The sequence below is a fragment of the Euprymna scolopes genome, chromosome 7 (genome assembly GCF_053919585.1).
Source record: "Euprymna scolopes isolate OS-2025 chromosome 7, ASM5391958v1, whole genome shotgun sequence".
Classification (NCBI taxonomy): Eukaryota; Metazoa; Mollusca; class Cephalopoda; order Sepiida; family Sepiolidae; genus Euprymna; species Euprymna scolopes.
In genome coordinates this window covers 161496150-161518184 of record NC_136488.1, presented here as the reverse complement: position 1 = coordinate 161518184, position 22035 = coordinate 161496150, and the positions used below count along the sequence as shown (strand labels likewise).

General features: G+C 34.4%; 1 protein-coding gene across 2 annotated transcripts in view; it reads right to left on the bottom strand.

The window, feature by feature from the left end:
- Positions 1-1114: 1114 nt before the first annotated feature.
- Positions 1115-22035, bottom strand: part of LOC145280113 (ubiquitin-conjugating enzyme E2 U-like) — a 66329-nt gene continuing 45408 nt past the window's right edge. For both annotated transcript variants that reach the window (XM_080131866.1, XM_080131865.1), the window contains exons 6-9: positions 15174-15356; positions 10703-10802; positions 3763-3875; positions 1115-1365 (exon numbers count right to left, since the gene is read on the bottom strand). In XM_080131866.1, coding sequence (XP_079987992.1) covers positions 1250-1365; positions 3763-3875; positions 10703-10802; positions 15174-15356 — 512 coding nt within the window. In that variant the 3' untranslated portion in view covers positions 1115-1249. The remainder of the gene's footprint in view (positions 1366-3762; positions 3876-10702; positions 10803-15173; positions 15357-22035) is intronic.

Here is a 22035-nt window from a genome sequence, read left to right as displayed (position 1 = left end):
TATTTAGTTAACTATTACCTGTAATTTTATTTCGATCATCTTTAGTTAACTATTACCTGTAATTATATTTCGATCATCTTTAGTTAACTATTACATGTAATTATATTTCGATCATCTTTAGTTAACTATTACATGTAATTATATTTCGATCATCTTTAGTTAACTATTACCTGTAATTTTATTTCGATCATCTTTAGTTAACTATTACCTGTAATTATATTTCAATCATCTTTAGTTAACTATTACGTGTAATTATATTTCGATCATCTTTAGTTAACTATTACATGTAATTATATTTCGATCATCTTTAGTTAACTATTACCTTTAATTATATTTCGATCATCTTTAGTTAACTATTACCTGTAATTTTATTTCGATCATCTTTAGTTAACTATTACCTGTAATTATATTTCAATCATCTTTAGTTAACTATTACATGTAATTATATTTCGATCATCTTTAGTTAACTATTACATGTAATTATATTTTGATCATCTTTAGTTAACTATTACCTGTAATTTTATTTCGATCATCTTTAGTTAACTATTACCTGTAATTATATTTCAATCATCTTTAGTTAACTATTACGTGTAATTATATTTTGATCATCTTTAGTTAACTATTACCTGTAATTTTATTTCGATCATCTTTAGTTAACTATTACATGTAATTATATTTCAATCATCTTTAGTTAACTATTACGTGTAATTATATTTCGATCATCTTTAGTTAACTATTACATGTAATTATATTTCGATCATCTTTACTTAACTATTACGTGTAATTATATTTCGCAAGCATGTAGAATATCTATTCTACCTGATTTATACTTACGAAATATTTGCATGAAGAGGTTATAGTAAACAGAAACCTCTTTCTATATATATTCGCGAATGCATGCATATATTTGTTTAAAAAATTTTGCCTACCAAACTCCTCTGTCAGTTTTCCGTCTACCGAAATGAAACTTAATATATAGGGTATTTGAACCTATGAGAAACTTTATATTTTGGTTTTAGCCAGGTAAAATCGGTGCAAATGTGTGAAAATTAAAGAAATGGAATTTTCGAACGACGGCATTACGAATACGCATGCATAACGTAATAGCTATTAGTTCATATTTTAATTTTTAGTTTTGCAGCAAACAGTTGCAGAAAGTTGGCAACAGCTGAAACGGGACTTTAACAACCAGGATTAAGACGCTTGTTCAAATTAATGAGTGCATAATTATTTCTCCATTTTTGATTGGTCATGGGCAATCTAAGAGTTTGGAATCCAAATTTGATGACCATTTCAATAAGTCATTCACTTCATAATCGTTTGGTTCTAATTTTACACAATCATCTTCATCCATGTTCATTGGATCTGCAAAATATAAAAACAATTATCAAAGCAAAAAATAGAAATATCAAAATATAAATGATAAAATGATAAAAAAAGACAAAAATATAAAAAAAATTTAAACCATCATCATCATCATTATTATTATTTACTCACTAGGACTAGTCATCATCAAAGATTTCTCTTTATTATTATTATTACTAGCGAGGGGGGGGCTTTGTCTAGTCGTAAAATATGCTTTAATATGATATTTTTATTTGTCCAGATTTCGTCAGTTATTAACTAAGCTCCAACCCCTGTCCTATCGCCGCAACGTTGCATCTCTGTGCCTGTTTTACAAGCATTTTAATAGAATATACTCTGATGAACTCGTTGCACTTGTGCCCCCTCGAAATACATATCCCCGACAAACCCGCTTAGCAAAAAAATCAAGCCCTTTCACCGTTGAGATTCCTAGATGCCAGAAATCTTTCTACTCATTTCTTCCCTCGAACAGCTAGACTTTGGAATCCCCTTCCTGCTACCTGCTTCCCTGACTGTACTGATATGTAGCAGTTTAAATGTAATGTAAACCAACATCTTGTTAATTTTTCCTATGCATAATCCCACATTCAGGTGGTGATAGGTCTTGGTAGAGGTGAACATGAGTAAAAAAAAATGAAAAATGCGGCTGTGGAATTTCCACAGATTTTTTTTTTTTATCAAGGGGCTAACTGGATGCATAGAAGATTTCACTTCATTCTTCCCAGAAATTCTCATCATGAGGATCAACTGCAGTAAGATATTTGTCTCCCTCCATAGCAAGATGATGTGACACAAGAGTCAGAAAATGGGATTAAAGAGCCAACACCCTAAAAGAAGAACACTTCTGGCCTGCAAAAAAAAAAAAAAAAAAAAAAAATGCTAGAATAGCTCTGTCAGCATTCTCCAATAGGGCACCTCAGGCGATTAGGAAAAATCTGAGAGAGTAGACCTCCTATAAATTACAAACACTTTTTTATTATGACTATAAATTACTAACAATTTTTTTATTATGACTATAAAACTAACACTTTTTTTATTATGACTATAAAACAAACACTACTTTATTATGACTATAAGACTAACACTTTTTTATTATGACTATAAGACTAACACTTTTTTATTATGACTATAAAACTAACACTTTTTTATTATGACTATAAAACTAACACTATTTTATTATGACTATAAAACGAACACTTTTTATTATGACTATAAATTACTAACACTTTTTTATTATGACTATAAATTACTAACACTTCTTATTATGACTATAAATTACTAACAATTTTTTATTATGACTATAAAACTAACAATTTTTTATTATGATTATAAAACTAACAATTTTTTATTATGACTATAAAACTAACACTATTTTATTATGACTATAAATTACTAACACTTTTTTATTATGACTATAAATTACTAACAATTTTTTTATTATGACTATAAAACTAACAATTTTTTATTATGACTATAAAACTAACAATTTTTTATTATGACTATAAAACTAACAAATTTTTTATTATGACTATAAATCACTAACACTTTTTTATTATAACTATAAATTACTAACACTTTTTTATCATGACTATAAAACTAACACTTTTTTATTATGACTATAATCTGGTACCCCCTTAATGGGGTGCGGCATATATATTATATATATGTAGTAATAAATAGTGATATTGGTATAGCCTTGTAAAAGGGTTATAAGTAAAACAGAATCCCTGAATAAGGTAACAACATGTATTACAAAAACATACAAAAAGGTTAGTAGTTTGACTAACTGACAAGTGACATAGAGTGGTCCACCGGATATCGACTTGGTATTTATTTGTTTGCCCACAAAACAAAATGTGACACAAGGTCGTTTTTAATGTGGGGGAAAACCAGCTACTCTCATAAGTGGCACTCTGGCAGTTTGCAAAAATAAAATTGCCTTAGTATAGATGAGTTTCCCCCTCCATTGACTGAGGAGAATTCATTTGAGTGCAGCATCTCTGCAGACATCATACTTCAGCGACCAGCCCAGTAACAATACCGGGTGTTGACTTCCACGTTATGGTTTAGCCTTCCGGTATTTATTGAGTATGGAATAGTCTATGAGTAGGTAACACAGGTTAGTTCCTCCACAGCAGATCTATAATAATAAGCAGTAATATTGTACATTTAGAAAACAAAATAGGTTTAAAGCTCCTAAAAATCATAATAGAATCGTCTGCAAGGGCCCATGGCATAGTGGATAGAGTACTTGGTAAAGTTTAGTTACATCGACTGAAACATTGTGCAAAAAGCGCTCAAGGTGAGAACAGTAGTCTAAAGAATTCAAATAGTATGAATAATCAAAAAACGAAATTCAAATAAATCAACGCAGAATTGTGATGGATTCATATTTACCTGACAAATTGGGTAAATAAAGTTTTTTCATTTTCTTGATATTTTCCAAACCATTTTTTTTATTATTGTTTGTTTTCCTTTGATTAAAATTGCCATAGATTAAAATGGATAACCTGTAATAGAATATAAAAGAAAGAAATGAATAAAAAATGACGAGTTTAAAAGGATATCAATTTTGCAATTCATGATAATAAATGTGAAAAAAAATATGTTATATTATTATTTTTTTTACTTGGGGTCACCACTTATCGAGGCCGGGAGGCCACTCTAGGATAAAGTTTAATGAATGCAAGGTAAAAGGTGAGACAACATCGTGATGATCAGTAATGGTGGAATTTGAGGAGGGTTTAATTATATAAGAGGACGGATCAGCAAGAACATTTACGTTAGACTTGAAAACGACCATGTTATAGTCAGCCGAAAAGCAGCCTCATGATATTGCGTTCCCCAGATCGACAGGTCTAGGAAGGAAATTTTGCTCATGGAATTTTTGTTTAGTTTTCTGTACTGACAGAGAATTAGAGAAATTGTTGACAGTTGTTGTAGATAGATGAGTATTTGTTGTGAATTTTTACAAGGGAAGACTATAGATTGGAGCTCAGTCGAGCACCTGCCATAAAAGACTTGCAGTGTCTCTATTGTGAGAAAGAGGGAGTAGAAAGGAGCAAAGGTTCTTCCCCATAAGATTTCGAAAACGATTTTGCACCCTGTCAAGGCAGGAAAGGATACTCTTAGGAGCTTTTCTTCAGATGTGGCAACAGTACTTCATCTTAGGATGTGTTTGCCTCTTGTATAGGATTGTGTTAGGAATTAGATATTTTCTGGAGCAGTAGAATGATCCAACCATTTTCCCAGCGATTTCAGCTACAGATCTGATGTAGGTCCATTTCAGACCAAGGTGAAGGTCAATTGGGATCAAATTGCATTGTTTTAATTATTTTTTTCTGGTTGGATAATAGAACTTCCTACTCCAATTGTATTGGCGACTTGTTCCTGTTATCAAGGTTGCACAAGTGAATTGGATATCGTTGTATTTCTAGAAGAATGACATCATGAAAAAAAACTTCCTTCAATTAAAAAAAAAATTTATCGAAATCGGTTCTGACAAGGCATGAAGCCACTCGATGTAAGAGCTAACAAGAATGAAAAATAATTATTGCAAACACAGAAGATGCTGATTGTCAAGGCTATGGGTAGGAGGAAAACAATCAGCAGGAAAGGAATTCCGTAAGCCTGCAGTTCTTGGAAAGAATTTACTGGAATAGGAAGCTGTATTATAATGAGGCATAAAAACAACAAACTGATAGAGACCACTAGAGCAATGAGTCAAATGAGCTGGAACAAAGGAAGCAGGGAACAGATCAGACAATTCTGAAGAACACGTGCTTTAATAGTATTTGTAGAAAAGACTGAGACTAGCAATGTCACGTTTGTGAGAGAAAGAGTACAGAGATTGAAAAAAAAGAGAGTGAGGCCAATGAAATTACAGATAAGTTTCTGCACTTTGTCAACTTCTCTCAAAGCGAACAGAGTTTCACCAACCGAAATATTATAGAAGAGATGTAATAATTGCAATAATACTCCTTATTGAAGAGATGGACATGAGTTCTCTTGTTGTTCTTGTTTTAATATGTCAACCACTTATCAAAGCCCAAAGGACACTCGAGGATAAAATTTGATGGTTGTAGCAGCCATCATGCAAATCCACGATGTAAAAGTGTCGTTCATCGGATAATGTAACCCAGAACGCTCCGTTTATGAGATAAAATCTTGTTATTTTTCTGTGCGATGAGAAGAATTCACTTATGCAGATGAGCATTTGTTTTACATGAGTGAAAACTTGTTGAAATAAAAAAAAGGACAAATTTGCCTCCTGGAGAGAGATAGTAAAGTTGAGTAAAGTTGAAGCGATTGGTTGGGAGCACATCAAGTGTTCCGTGAGAGAAAAGATTGAGTTAGCATCGTTTGAGTCAGATTACTCGATTAATATTCGTATCTTGGAGAATTTTTACTTACAATTCGAGCAGCAGACATTTTGAGAGTTAGCGTTGTCATGTTTTAAAGAATTATTAATACAGTAGACTTTTTCAGCAAAAGTTGAATATGATTGAAAGTGAGCAAAAGTTGTAACGCATTGACTGAAAATGAAATCTTTATGCCAAATTGATGGTTTAATATGATTTATTTTGTGCTCATTTTTGCATTAATTACTAATCCCTATTAATCCTTAACTGTTCATTGAATGGATACCATAATACTTAATTCGCTGCACATTATCATAAACGTCCATACAAAATTTTAGCCAGATTGGCTCAGTAGTTTCCAAGAAAAAGTGGAACTTAAATACTAATTCTTATTTATCCGTAACTGTGCATCGAACAGCTACCATAATGCTTTGTTTGCTGTGCCCTATCATACAAAATTTCAGCCAGATCGGCCCAGTACTTTCTGAGAAAAAGTGCAATGGACAAACAAACAAGCAGACAGACACACTAAGTTTGTTTGTTTGTTCTGTTTTACGGCATATCAACCACTTTGGGGTCATTTAATGCCGAGACACACTAAGAGAAATATAATATAGAAGTCAGAATTTTTATTTTTGTTTATGTGTGCAAGTTTTCATCTTTCTAGAATAGGTTTATCAGGTGGACAATGAATCTGAAGATAGCGGTTCCAATCCTACCCAAAGTAGGCCAGAAGATTAGTTGGCCAAAATGTGGTAAGACAACAATAACTATGGAAGGCAGTAGTTGCTGGGGATACAGTAAAGAGACTTTGTATTCCTATCCCGTCGCACTTAATCACCTGAAGAAGACCAGAGGATGAGTTGGCCGAAGCATAGTGAAACAACAACTATTAAGATGAGGATAACAGTCCACAAAAAAAATCAATATACCTCAAAAGTTTGAGCTGAACGACCAAACAAAAACTTGTTTACTTTGGACTTGAAGATAATCATATTGTAATAAGCTGGAAAGCAGGCCAGTAGAATAGACTTTCACAGGCAGGCAGTTTTAGGAAAAGACCTTTGTTCATGGAATTTGCGTTTAGATTAAAGCACAGATAGAAAATAGGGGGAATTGTTGATAGTGGTTCTAACTAGACGAGTGTTTTTGTGAAAGTTTGACAAAAGGGGACCATATTCGAGCTCAAAAGAGCACTTGCTATGAAAATAACAATAGAGCAGAGACAGACTCACAACATCTCTTTGTGGGAAAGAGATTGCAGGGAAGAGAAAAAGGCATCACCTACTAGGTTTCGAAGCTGGTTTGGATCTTTGTCAAGGCAGGATAGGCTGCTCTGATCAACTCCCGCCCAGATATAGCAGCAGTACTCCATTTTATAATGTATCTGGCTCTTATACAGGTAGAGGATTGCATCAGGAGTGAGATAACTTCTGAAGTGATAAAATGATGTACTCATTTTACCAGCAACATAGGCAACAGATTTGATGTAAGTCTTTGATTTCAGGTCAAGAGTAAAGGTCACACCCAGAAGTTTGTCAAAATAGGGAGCCTGTTTTAAACGAGAGCTATTTATATAAATTAGGGCTAAGGAGGGATCAGAGCATTTTTGGTGAAGAGATAAAAGCTTAGTTTTAGATGCGTTTAAATTAGCCAACTACTTTTTACCCCATTGACCCACATGCTCAAGAACGAAGGAGAGGTCTTGGTTGTTGTTGGCCTTATATAGCCAGTCAAATTTTTGTTATGAATTTTTTTCATAGTGGGTGACTGAGCTCCAAAGATTGGAGCTCAGTCAAGCACCTACCAAGCACCTTCAAGACAGGACCCAAGACGATGTGAGATTTTATGCATTTTATTCACTACCAAGTATTTGTCATAGCAGAAGGGAGTGATTGACGATCTTTCGCTTGGGGAGGGGGGTTCATTCTGAGACTTCTCCCCCTCATGGGGAGACCTATTTTTAGCCCACCTGACTCCCTTGGTGTCCCAAATCCAACTGCCAACTATGCTTGCGCAAACCGGAACACGTGACATGTGACACGTCACTTCAGGTCCTTGTTCAAAGTATAACTTCAAATCTCTGTTGCACATTCATCACTAGATAGATAGACAGATAAACAGACAATTTACTGCTTCTGACCGCTATTCTCTAACACAAGCATTGGTGGTGAAAAGAGAGGAATTTAGTATTAAAACCCACTTTTTCCTCATTGCACCATGTGCTTCACATGTGTTCCAGGTCATAAGGAAGAGAATCAGAAAGGTTTTTATCATCAATGCTCTTAAAAGTGCGCCATAGATTGTCGTGTCATTTGCATAGATGTCAACAAATGATCTCAAATTATGAGTTGGAAGATCACTGATGGATATCACGAAGAGGGTTTGGCTGAGAATTGATCTTGGAGGCACACTAGTGTTGAAAGGGCTTGATAATTGAGAGGATATTTCCAGATATTCCATAGTTACCAAGCTTGTTAAGCAAACGTTTGTGCCAAACACTATCAAGGCCTTTGATGAAAGTGAATCTTGAATTTACTTTCACCAGCTGCCTAACTATCGCTTCCCTTATTTTATCCTTTAGTTCTCTCATTCCATGAACGATGTTTCTGACAAAGGAGAAAGAATTGCTGTTTACTTGGTCAGAATCTATTGCATCTAACACCTATCATTGGCAAGATTTAAACCTTGGAGTAGTTTTTCTTTTCTTTAGCTCCTTACATCAAGTGGCTTCTGCCTTGTTTGGAGCGATTTTCATAAAAAAAATGAATTAAAAATCGGTTGGCTTATGATACATGTATATCAGGAAAAATAACTAAAGAAACTGCTTTAAATTATAGTGTCAAATTTCATTCAGTAGAATGCAATGACTGATCGACCATTCAATTGTAGACAGGTTTCCATGGTTTGCAAAGGTCTGTCTTTTGATCGTTGTTTGGACATCTGTTCACCATTTGGTTTGATCCATGGTATCCGCCTCATGAAGTTACCAAGCTTTCAAGTCCTCCTTAATAGTTTCAGCACAGGTCTTGCGTGAACGGCCAATGCCAGACAAGTGCTCAACTTTCATGACTCAGGACCTGTTTATCTACCTGTAATGTTCTGAAATAATAAAAGGTAGAGTTACGGCCCCTGGGGATATCTTGGTTGTTGGCTCTCTGGTGATTTTATCAAACAAAATGCGTGTTCATTTTTCTATCCCTTTTTAATCAAAACCCATCTGGCTGCCCCATCGTGGTAATAACCGATATTTAGCACATATTGATTAGTTTATTCATTAAATACGACACCACCCATCATTGAGTTTGACATAGCCAAACCAACAGAGACACTTCTCACATATTGCTGTATCCAAAGGTGGGATTTGGAGTTTTCTTCAAAGGAGTTGCTGACATGCTCTGTCACCTTCATATGGCATATTCAGAGAAGCATGGTTATGCAGAAGTCGTTGCTTGCCCTGGATTCTGAAAGGCCAGTACTCAGTAGCGTGTAACATTACATTTGTGGGCATGAATAGTTACTTTAATTGCAGCACTGGATGATGACTTTTCACATAACTAAGAATCAAATGACCATGATTATGAGGCATAAAAATGTTGATAATTTACACAGAAAGGGGACCACCACCACTACTAACAATGACAACAACACCGCCAACAACAACACCACCACCACTAATACTGCCAACAACAACACCACTGCCAACAACAACAACACTACCACCACAAATAACAACACTGCTAACAACAACACCAGCATCAACAACAACACCAACAGCAACAACGACACCACCAACACCACCACTACCATCAACAATAACACCACCATCACCAACAACACCACCACCACCGCCACCAAAAACGCTGTCATCACCACCACCAACAACAACACCACCACCAACAACAACAATGCCAAAAACAGCAACAACGACACCAACACCACCACCAACAGCAACAATGACACCAACAACAACACCACCACCACCACCAACGACAACAACGCCATCACCACCACTAGCAACGCCACTACCATCACCACCACCAACAACGTCACCGCCAACAACACCACCACCAACAACAACAATGCTACCACCAACAACAACAGCAACAACAACAACACCACCAACAGCAACAACGATACCAACAACACCACCAATAACAACAACGATACCACCAACAACAACACCACCAATAGCAACAACGACACTAACAACACTACCACTAACAACAACAACACCACTATCACCACCACCGTCACCACCAATAACAATGACACCACCACCAACAACAACAATACCATCATCGAATTAATGTCCATTCTACATGCTAGCATGTGTAGAATGACCCTTTAGAAAATTGACTTGCAAACTTATGTCTGGTCAGGTTTCTTTTCCTTAATTGCGGCAACATTTTTATAGATCAGACACCCTTCCTGACTTATTTGCTCTTGAGGTAACATTCGTCCAGGAAGGGTTGAGTTGGTTCCAACAAGGGAACACACAGCGTTCTGAATGAATACAGACCATACACAAAGGTCTGTAGTGGCCAAAATAGTTATGGGCTTCATGTCTTGTCTGAAGGGATTTCAATAAGTTTTTTTGACCAGCAGTGAACACCATAGACCTGTGGACCGGAATAACCATGTCTTCAACTCCTGTGAATATGCAACTTTGGATGAATACAACTTCCTTTTTGCCGCTAATGTTCTACCAAATTATATAATAGAATACAATATTCAGTGATCCAGTTTTGGGGAATATCCTGTTGGTGACAATCAGAGGTTAAATAATTCTTCTAGTTGGAGGATAAAGGAAATTTTCACCAATTTAGTAGAACTCTAAGAGAATAAGATGATTGATTTGGAATAATCTAGTTGCAGAAACTATTACCATGTTTAATGGCGTTGATATGACGATCTTGATTTTCAGTCTTCTGGGATGTAAAAAAAAAAAATGAATTTTAAGAAAATGAACTTACTCCTCTTCCTCTTCCGGTGTTAGTTCATCTGCCATTTCATCAAGTTTTTTCCCAGTGTGCATTTCATACAATTTGGAATTTTTCTTTAAACTTTCAAGATCTTTTGTTTTATTTTGGGAAAAGAGAAAAATAAAATTATAGAAATAAAATTATAAATATAAAAATAATATGCTTTAAAGAAGAAATCTTCCAAGAAATATTAGTTTTTATAAGTTTATGATAGAATCATATCTTTTAGTTTGTTGATTGGTCATAGGTACTTTTTTCATAATTTAACTAGCTGGCCGTTCGGCATTGCCCAGTCCTAAGATACGCATAAATATTATATTTTAATTCATATAGCGGATGTGCTTATGGTTATTTCTCATAGGATTAGCGAAACTCTCGACGGAGGCTTCCTTTCTAAGGCAATTGCTCTTGACATATCAAAGGCCTTTGATAAGTTATGGCATAAAGGTCTACTTCACAAGATTTCCAGATACAGTATAGCTGGAAATCTCTTTTCAATTTTTAAATCATTTCTCTCTGATAGGTTTGTAAGACTAGCAGTTGATGGGCAGAAAACAGAAGCTCATAGTATTAATGCTGGAGAAACTGAGATATGTGCATGCGAGTATTATGTTTTTTCTAAACAGTTAACTTACAAGATGTCATAATAAAAAAAAAAAAACATACTTAAGCTGAGATCAAAATCAAAACCTAATGACAATGAGTCAAGTACGATAACCATTAGGCCAGCTTGATATGATCTTTAAAAATTGTTTTAAAACCTACTTATTCTTAATCTAAGTAATCTGTCATGTGAACGATTCACACATGTGCATTTGTGAAACAGCTGACAAACAATAACTCTCACTTAACAATTTAAAAAAATGTTTACCCCTTAGCAGCCCTTTTTTTTCTGGATTAAAACCAATTAAAAAGTTTTCCACATGCCTGAATACCCTATCTACCAAATTTCAAGTCTGTGGATCAAAAATTATTAATTATTTAATCTATGGGGGTAACATGTTCTTGTTCCATCAGCCATGACTTGATAGAAGTCTTAAGCAATTCGCAATTGTATTCTTAGTATCGCCTGCACTGAGGATTGAACCTACAACCTCCACAACACAATGTCAACTTAAAATTGTATTTTACTTTGTGTGGTCCTTTCTTTTGAGTTGTTGAACCGACTTTGATTTTAGAGTGAGACCCCCCCCCCCCCCCCATACACATAGAGGCAGGATCTCTTTTCTTTGGAGAATGAAGAGAGATTATTGTAATTGAGCGTTGGAGACACACCATATGATTGAATTGTATTGTTTATTACATTTCTGAAATTTTTAGATGAGGATTGGCTATTCATATTATTTGGAATCTTCAGACTACTGTTCTCATCTTGAATCTTATTTTCACAACGTTTTGGTTAATATAACCACCGCTCCAACCTTCTTTAGGTGTATCCTGTTGAACTAGGGAATCTTTCTGTCAAACTCACAAAATCTTTCTGTCAAATTCTGGAATCTTCATGGAATTACAAATGGAACCCTTTATTTAATCCTCAGGGGTAGCATGCTCTAATTACATCAGCACTGACTGGGTAAAAGTCTTAAGCAATTTGCAATTATATTTTGAGTGTCACCCATACTGAAAATTGAACCTTCAACCCCAGGAAGAGTGTAACTTTCACAACTGAATTTTACCAAGTACTCTATCCACTGTGTCACAGGTCTTTGTGCAAGTTCAACAGAAATATTCCTGACTACAATAAGATACTCCAATCTCTGGTCCCCCCCTCGCCAATCTTTCACGAAAAACACCCGTCTAGCTGAATTCACTGTGAAAAATTTCCCCCACTCTATATCTGTGCCTAAATCAAAACACAGATTCCATGAACAAAGCTTCTTTCTTAGAACTGCACGCCTGTGGAACTCTGTTCCGTCTGCCTGCTTCCCACCTGACTACAACTTGGATGTCTTCAAGTCCAATGTTAACAAATTCCTAATGAACCGCCCCCTTAAGTAAACACTTCAGCAAATCTCCTCACTAACGTAATGTACTTGCAATAACCCTTATCCCTGAGTGGCTTCCGGGCCTTGATAAGTGGTGATCACTGTGTAAAAAAAAAAAAAAAAAAAATACCTGAAGAAGGTTTGAGGTTACATCAACCGAAACGTTGTGAAAATAACACTCAGTATAAGAAGAGCAGTCCGAAGAATCCAAGTAATATGAATATTGTTTATGATTGGTTGACGTGCATTCAATAAGAAAGATACATTTAATCGTGTCTTACAAAGCATTACACCTCACATTTTGGAAAAGAGGTAATTTAGCATTTCTAATATAACTGAGGTGCTGAAGGTATACATAGTCCTCACATATAATATGATCATCACTTAAAGATATGACTCAGATATTCAAATAAGAACAATAATTTCGACGAGTAAAGATAAAAAGTACATGTAACATCAAAGAAATGAGCATTTAAAAAGTGAAACAAGAATTTATATATATTTAGATATATTTTCTCCGCATCTGATTTCTCATCCATCTCCATTCTTGCGTTTCTTGCATGCAGTCTGGTTGTTGTTTCTCAATCTACAAGCAATAAATACAGGGTGACCCCCCAAAAAAACAAAAGCTAAATGGAGGCCATCTAGAACATATGCTGTAGAACGGAAAAAAAAAGGCCAAAGATCCTTGTGTTTTGATGTGATGTTTTGAATAGAATAAACTAGTTCCTATTTACAATGTCTCCCCACAGCACAGAGTCAGACACCAGGGTGTTTTTTTAAATGTGGAGAAAAGGAACAAAAATAAAAATTGTCTCAGTCGTGAAGGATTTCTCCTCCACTGACAGAGAACAAGAAATTGAAGTGCAGCATCCAAAGGTCAGGTATTTATTTGCTCCCCCACTGAGCAAATTAGGCACAAGGCCGATTTTTAAAGTGAGGAGTGAAGGGGAAAGGGGAGCTCGATAGTGACAATTGGTATGAAGGGTTGCCCCTATATTGACCAAGGTCTTATCTGTGGGGTTGCCTCCACATATGGTCTTTGCTTGCAGTATCTGCCGGAACAGATACTACACTTTGAGGTATTTATTTGCTCCCCCACTGAGCAAATTAGGCACAAGGCTGATTTTTAATGTGAGGAGTGAAGGGGAAATGGGGACCAACTCCCCAGGGAGTAGGGGAGCTGGATAGTGACAATTGGTATGAAGGGTTGCCTCTACATTGACCAAGGTCTTATATGTGGGGTTGCCCCCACATATGGTCTTTGCTTGCAGTATCTGCCGGAACAGATACTACACTTTGAGATATTAAATTCTTTCACTTTGATCCCGGCCCAAAGGCCAAGCCAATATAATAATATAATATAATAATAATTAATATAATATAATACAATATAATATAATATAATAAACTAGTTATGACCAAAGTTTCATCTAATTCGGACAAAACACTAAGAAATGGAGCCTAATTAGAGTTGGGGGCCTGTTTTTTGGGGGGTCACCCTGTATAAGCGCATAGCAGTCACAAGCATTGATATTTCTTTCTTCTTGTGGAGAGCAACCCCTGTGAGGTAGTTTGGGTAAATTTTTACTTTCTTTCCACCTTAAAAATCACCTTTAAAATGACGACTGTTATATGTTTTCAGGTATGCTGAAAACGAATATCATATTTAAATTTGCTGCAAACAAGTAGTTTTCCGGATATTAAGCAAAATAATTCCTTATCTTATCACTGCTAGTGTGCGCATCAAAAGTATGCTGGCTTGTGCATACAAAATGGCCACCAGTGATAATGTATGGAATTACATTGCTTAATATCTGGAAGACTACTTGTTTATGCCAAATTTAAATACAGTATTCGTTTTCAGCATACCGGAAAACCTATCAAAGTCATCATTTACAAGGTGGAAAGAAAGTAAAAAGTTACCATGGTTTAGTCACACAACGACTAATTAGACTCCCGGACAGATTAATTTTGACCAAATTATCAAAGGACTACTTTCAAGATCTTTGTCATTTGTAGGTCAGACATAGTGCTTCTTGGTATCTATGAAGAAAGACATCCTCTCTTCTGTGTCCGTCACTTAGAAACCGAGCAAAGCTATCTTCACTTGAAAGTACATTGCCTTTCTTGCTGTGTTATTACTTACCACACTGTGACACTGTCTTTACTGTCGGCAACCTACACCCAACAGTGCAAGTCACTTAAATAAATACATATCATTGTTGTTTACAGATAGGCTTTGTTTACCCTCCATTTGACGATCGTCTCGTTACAAAAATATTATAGGAGTTGATCTTGCGGTCCATGTGAAGATTAGCTCCTATAAACGTTTCAAAAAATAAAACTTACAAGAATTTTTCAAGATATATTTTCTCCACATCTGAGTTCCAATCCATCTCCATTCTTGCACATCAATCCTTTGTCTCAATCTACCAAAATAAATAAACGTTACAAAAAAAAAAAATGAAACTTACAAGAATTTTCGATGTCGTTTTTTGCTTTACAAGTTGCAATATCCGACCAAGTGAAGTGATAATCTTCGAAAGAGATTTTTTGAAGGTTTTGATAGGATTTCTGTGCTAATTGCATGTTTTCTCGAATCCAAGGATTCTGTTTTGGGGATTCGTATTCATCTTCCGTACTTGGATTGAAACCACCTGGAAAAAAGAACAAGAAATGTAAATAATCTGCAACAATATTTAGATGCGGATTTCAAAAAATTATGCTAGAATTGGAAATTTCCACGTAAGGTTAAAATGAGGTAGAAAGTGGAATTTTCCACTAGATTTTTTTGTATGGGAATTGCTTCAGACAAGACTGAAAGCCACTTGATGTAAGCAGCTAAAACACACACACGCACACCTCAAGGTCAAAAGTTAGAAGTCTTAAATGGATAGCTTCTGACCCATAAAACAGCAAATTTTCCTCCTTTGTCAGAAACATCGCTTATAGAATAAAATAAAATAAATAAACAAATGAAGCATGCATGGTCCCCGTGAGTGCACGGTGAATGAGGCATAAAAAAAAATGATAAAGTTCAGCATTCTCCCTCCCCCATTTAACCACAAAACTCCTCAGGGGACGTCAAATCCTGGTGAAAATGAACAAACGATGCAGTTTTAGGCCTTAACATATGTAAATTTGTGTTCTGCACCTTGCAAAAAGAGAAATGACTAAATCCATCATTCCCTCCCTCCACTTAGCCCCCAAAGTCCTCAAAGCCTTAACATATTTAAATTTGAGTTCAGCACCATGCAAAACTGCTAAATAGACATACACAGAAAATTTTGGACAAATATGGTAAAATAGTCCCAAAAATGGAGTGTTTTTATTAGCCCTAAAAGAGCCACTGGGGCACACCCAAGAGTTATCGCGAAGTATAGACAAACAAAATTATATAGAAATCAGTTAGTTACAACTTTTCAGAAAGTTTTATAAAAATCCAAGGCATCAAATTTTTTTTAATAAGCACAAAAGTGTCAATTCTAGTCATTTTAACCCAAAAAGCAACCCTAGGAGGGGGGGAGGGCAACCGGAGTTTTCCCGGAAAATCCATGCTGTCACCTTTTACTCATATCATGTTTAATGTTTGTGCAAAATTTTAAAAAATTTGAAGGCGTATTATTGAGAAAAGTGCAGACAGACGAACGGACAAGGGTGAATTTACTGTTCCCCCCTCCTTTTGTCGGGGGACCAATAAAGAAAGAAATTAATAATAAATAATAAGAAAATAATCTTTATCTCTACTATTATATAAAAGGAACTTTGTATGTGTGTGTGTGTGTGTGTGTGTGTGTGTGTGTGTGTGTGTGTGTGTGTGTGTGTGTGTGTGTTCCCTATGGACTCGAAAACGGTTGGGCCGAAGGAACTTCATGTGCTCGGCAGTGTTCTTAAATAGGTTTTGTATTGGAATGTTTCCGATAAGTATCAATAATTAATAATTAAAATAATCTGATGAAAGAAAGAACAGGCGATTTCGACCAAAGTTAACATCTTACACAGTCTGACCTCACAACTGCATTTGAGAAGTTTTATAACCACATAAGCCAAATAGCTCAACATATAAAATCAACAGTAGGTTTTTGGATATGACAGGGACACATTCGAAATGAATGTTTTTGTTTAGAGCACAATTGAAGTATGATACCGGACGTTTTACATTTTAAACTAAAAAAATACATATATAACAATGAAAATTTACATCAGAAAAAGAAGTGTGGGTTGTAATACAGTTACAAAAACCATTTTTGGCAGTCAGTCTACGCTGGTCAGTGGACACGAAAGGGATTTTGTTTTGTGGTCTATGGAAGTATCTCTGGACCCACTAGGGACAATGTAGAACACAGAGAAATGCATACAACTCTGAGGGAATCTCACACAAGTGAAGAAATGTTATATAAAAAATATAACATTGTGTATGGCGTTTTTCTATTTTTTCATTAACTCAACATTAAAATACAAGAAAAAAAGACACAAAAGAAAATACAAAAAAAAAAGAAAATAATCAGGTATAGCAAGAACTTATGCCAGTAAAACTACTTCTCTGCTAATTACAAGATGGTCGTCTTCAAATTCAATATTAAATTCTTGTCATGGACGATTCCATAAGTAATCAAACGTAGTTCATACCATTTATCAACGTTTGGATTCTTATAGCATTCCTTATCTTTCAATCGTTTTATTTATGTTTCAGTTGTGTCCAGAGAGGAAAAACTGCGCCTTTTTTTTTATTAAACATAGGGATTTTTTTTTTATTATACATAGGGATTTTTTTTTTTATTATACATGGGGATTTTTTTTTATTATACATAGGGATTATTTTTTTTATTATACATAGGGATTTTTTTTTTATTATACATAGGGATTTTTTTTATTATACATAGGGATTTTTTTTTATTATACATAGGGATTATTTTTTTTATTATACATAGGGATTTTTTTTTTATTATACATAGGGATTTTTTTTATTATACATAGGGATTTTTTTTATTATACATAGGGATTTTTTTTTTATTATACATAGGGATTTTTTTTATTATACATAGGGATTTTTTTTATTATACATAGGGATTTTTTTTTTATTATACATAGGGATTTTTTTTATTATACATAGGGATTTTTTTTTTATTATACATAGGGATTTTTTTTATTATACATAGGGATTTTTTTTATTATACATAGGGATTTTTTTTATTATACATAGGGATTTTTTTTATTATACATAGGGATTTTTTTTTTATTATACATAGGGATTTTTTTTATTATACATAGGGATTTTTTTTATTATACATAGGGATTTTTTTATTATACATAGGGATTTTTTTATTATACATAGGGATTATTTTTTTTATTATACATAGGGATTATTTTTTTATTAAACATAGGGATTATTTTTTTAATATACATAGGGATTGTTTTTTTATCATACATGGGGATTATTTTTTTATTAAACATAGGGATTATTTTTTTTATTATACATAGGGATTATTTTTTTTATTATACATAGGGATTATTTTTTTTATTAAACATAGAGATTATTTTTTTATTATACATAGGGATTATTTTTTTTATTAAACATAGGGATTATTTTTTTATTATACATAGGGATTATTTTTTTTATTATACATAGGGATTTTTTTTTTATTATACATAGGGATTATTTTTATTATTATACATAGGGATTATTTTTTATTATACATAGGGATTATTTTTTTATTAAACATAGGGATTATTTTTTTTATTATACATAGGGATTATTTTTTTATTATACATAGGGATTATTTTTTTAATATACATAGGGATTATTTTTTTATTATACATAGGGATTATTTTTTTATTATACGTAGGGATCATTTTTTTTATTATACATAGGGATTATTTTTTTTATTAAACATAGGGATTATTTTTTTATTATACATAGGGATTATTTTTTTATTATACATAGGGATTATTTTTTTTATTATACATAGGGATTATTTTTTTTTATTAAACATAGGGATTATTTTTTTTATTATACATAGGGATTATTTTTTTATTAAACATAGGGATTATTTTTTTTATTATACATAGGGATTATTTTTTTATTATACGTAGGGATCATTTTTTTTATTATACATAGGGATTATTTTTTTTATTAAACATAGGGATTATTTTTTTATTATACATAGGGATTATTTTTTTTATTATACATAGGGATTATTTTTTATTATACATAGGGATTATTTTTTTATTAAACATAGGGATTATTTTTTTTATTATACATAGGGATTATTTTTTTTATTAAACATAGGGATTATTTTTTTTATTATACATAGGGATTATTTTTTTTATTATACATAGGGATTATTTTTATTATTATACATAGCGATTATTTTTATTATTATACATAGCGATTATTTTTTATTATTATACATAGGGATTATTTTTTTATCATTATACATATTAAAAACTGATAAATTTGTTTATTTTGTGTATTGATATTCATATTAAAAACCCTTTTTTCTATTTATATTTAAAAAGAAAATACAACCTTGTTTTATATAGGTCGTGGAATTGCATTCATCTGCAAAAGATCTAGCTAATTTGCATATTCTTTTAAACATTCATTTTAATTAATTCCCTATTTTTTTTTCTGGTTTTCTCATGGGATGATCATCTTTAGTTGACTATTACGTGTAATTATATTCATGCAGATATTCTACATGATTTATACTTGCGTAATATTTGCGTAAAAAGGTAATAGTTCAAATATACATAAATCAAAATATATTTAAGCTTATTTTATGACTGGGCAACAACGGGTGTTCCCTACTAGTTTTAAATAAAAATATTTTCCTGTTTGAACTGGCATGCAGAAGAAAATTTGAAAAAGTTGGTCTAGGTGATGTAGAATCAAGATGACAAAATGTACGGGCTCCAACTTTTGCTAAGTTGGCAAAAATACTCTCATTTGAATGAAACAATATTTGGTGCAACTTTACTATAGTGTGTCATCTGATACAATTGTGTATTTTCAAACAAAGGTATTTCAGAGAAAAACATTATTATGTACTTAAGTGTCATATCGAAATTAGTATGAATTCCAAAAATTATGAAAAACGATTCAGTAAAAGATGTGCTTGAGCTGATTTTCAGAAAAAAGCATGCAGTAGATTGAGAAAAGCAAGATGGTTGGCCTGAAAGATAGTGTCATCGAATTCTGCACAAAGCAACTTAAATGATAGAACGCAGTTATCTCCTCCTGTTTTCGATCAAATGGAATATAATGCAAGACAAAAGTAATTATTCAGAAAGGAGGAAGATGTTAAGTTTGCAAATGAGAACTTTTTAAGTGAAGAGTTCAAGTGACAGGTTGCACATGCGCATCCCTTAATTCTGGCTCTTTTCGTGCAGAAGTTTTTCTACAGGGACTTTTGTTGTAATGCAAGCAAGGATTCGAGGATAAATGATAGCTACCTTCTAACTGCCGTTTAGGGCTTTACCAAGAAATAGTCAACCAGTTCAAGATGTATCAGAGAAGAAGTGCGATGGCTTTCAGTGACTGCCGTTGTGTGCTTTGTCACTAAAGTCTGCCATTTGTGTTTGAAAAGAGACTTTTTTTTTTTTTTTTTTTTTACACAGTGATCACCACTTATCAAGGCCCGGAAGTCACTCAGGGATAAGGGTTATTGCAAGTACAGTACGTTAGTGTGGAGATTTGATGAAGTGTTTACTTAAGGGGGCGGTTCATTAGGAATTTGTTAACGTTGGACTTGAAGACATCCAAGTTGTAGTCCGGTGGGAAGCAGGCAGACGGAACAGAGTTCCACAGGCGTGCAGTTCTAAGAAAGAAGCTTTGCTCATGGAATCCGCGTTTTGATTTAGGCACAGATATAGAGTGGGGGAAATTTTTCACAGTGGATTCAGCTAGACGGGTGTTTTTCATGAAAGATTGGCGAGGGGGGACCAGAGATTGCAGTTCAGACGAGCACCTGCCATGGAAATAAAACAAGGATAGGCTCGCAATGTCTCTTCTGTGGGAGAGAGGTTGCAGGGTAGAGAAAAGGGCATCCCCCACTAAGCCACGAAGTCTATTTTGTACTCTGTCAAGGCAGGATAGGCTGTTTTTAGCAGCTCCTGCCCAGATATGGCAACAGTATTCCATCCTTGGACGTACTTGGCTTTTATATAGATAGAGAATTGCATCAGTAGTGAGATATCTTCTGGAGCGGTAGAAGGATCCCACCATCTTTCCAGTGACCTTGGCAACAGACTTGATGTACGTGTTCCATTTCAGATCAGGAGTAAAGGTCAAACCCAGAAGCTTGTCAAAACACGGGGCCTCACCCAGACGAGAGCCATCCATCACAATTGATGCCAGATGGGGATCAGAGCGTTGATGATGTAAGGATAGGAGTTTGGTTTTAGATGCATTAAAGGTAACCAGCCACATCTTCCCCCACTGAACCACGCGCTCAAGATCAGAGGAGAGAGAATCAGAGAGAACTTTGTCATTTACAGCCTTTGATGTGTTGCCGTAGATGGTTTTGTCATCAGCATAGATGTCAACGAATGATTTAAGTATGTGTTTAGGGAGGTCATTGATGTAGATCAGGAAGAGATTTGGGCCCAGGATTGACCCCTGAGGGACTCCAGCATTTATATTGCAGGCCTCCGATTTTTGTCCATCTACCACTACTCTTATGAGCCTAGCGGAGAGAAATGATTTAATGATTGAGAAAACATTTCCAGCTATACCGTAGCTGGAAATCTTGTGAAGTAGGCCCTTATGCCTTACCTTGTTGAAGGCCTTTGATATGTCAAGAGCAATTGCCCTAGAAAGGAAGCCTTTGTCAAGAGATTCACTAATCCTGTGGGATATAACCGTCAGCACATCTGCAGTAGATCTTGCAGAGCGGAAACCATATTGTGTGTTACTAAGAAGGTTATTCCTGCTGAGGTGGTTGACTATTTCTCTATTTAATATGGATTCCAGCAACTTACTCATAACACACAGGAGACTTATTGGTCTGTACTGAGAGGGAGATGACTTATCACCTGAATACAGGGCAAATTGATGAGGTCTTCCAGGGAGTCGGAAAGCACTTCTCCTTAAGGCAGCGCTTAAATAGTTTCGTAAATATGGGAGCAAGTTCTGGTTGAAGCTTTTTTAACACTATAATTGGGATGCCATCAGGGCCAGTTGCTTTACTGGAATCCAGGTTCTTGATTAGCTTGGCGACCTCATGTACGGATATTTGTATGTTACCTAGCTTGTTCTGTGTTATAGGAGGAAATATGGGGAGTTGATGGCCTTCGTCGCATAGGGTAGAATTAGCTGCAAAGTTCTTTGCAAAT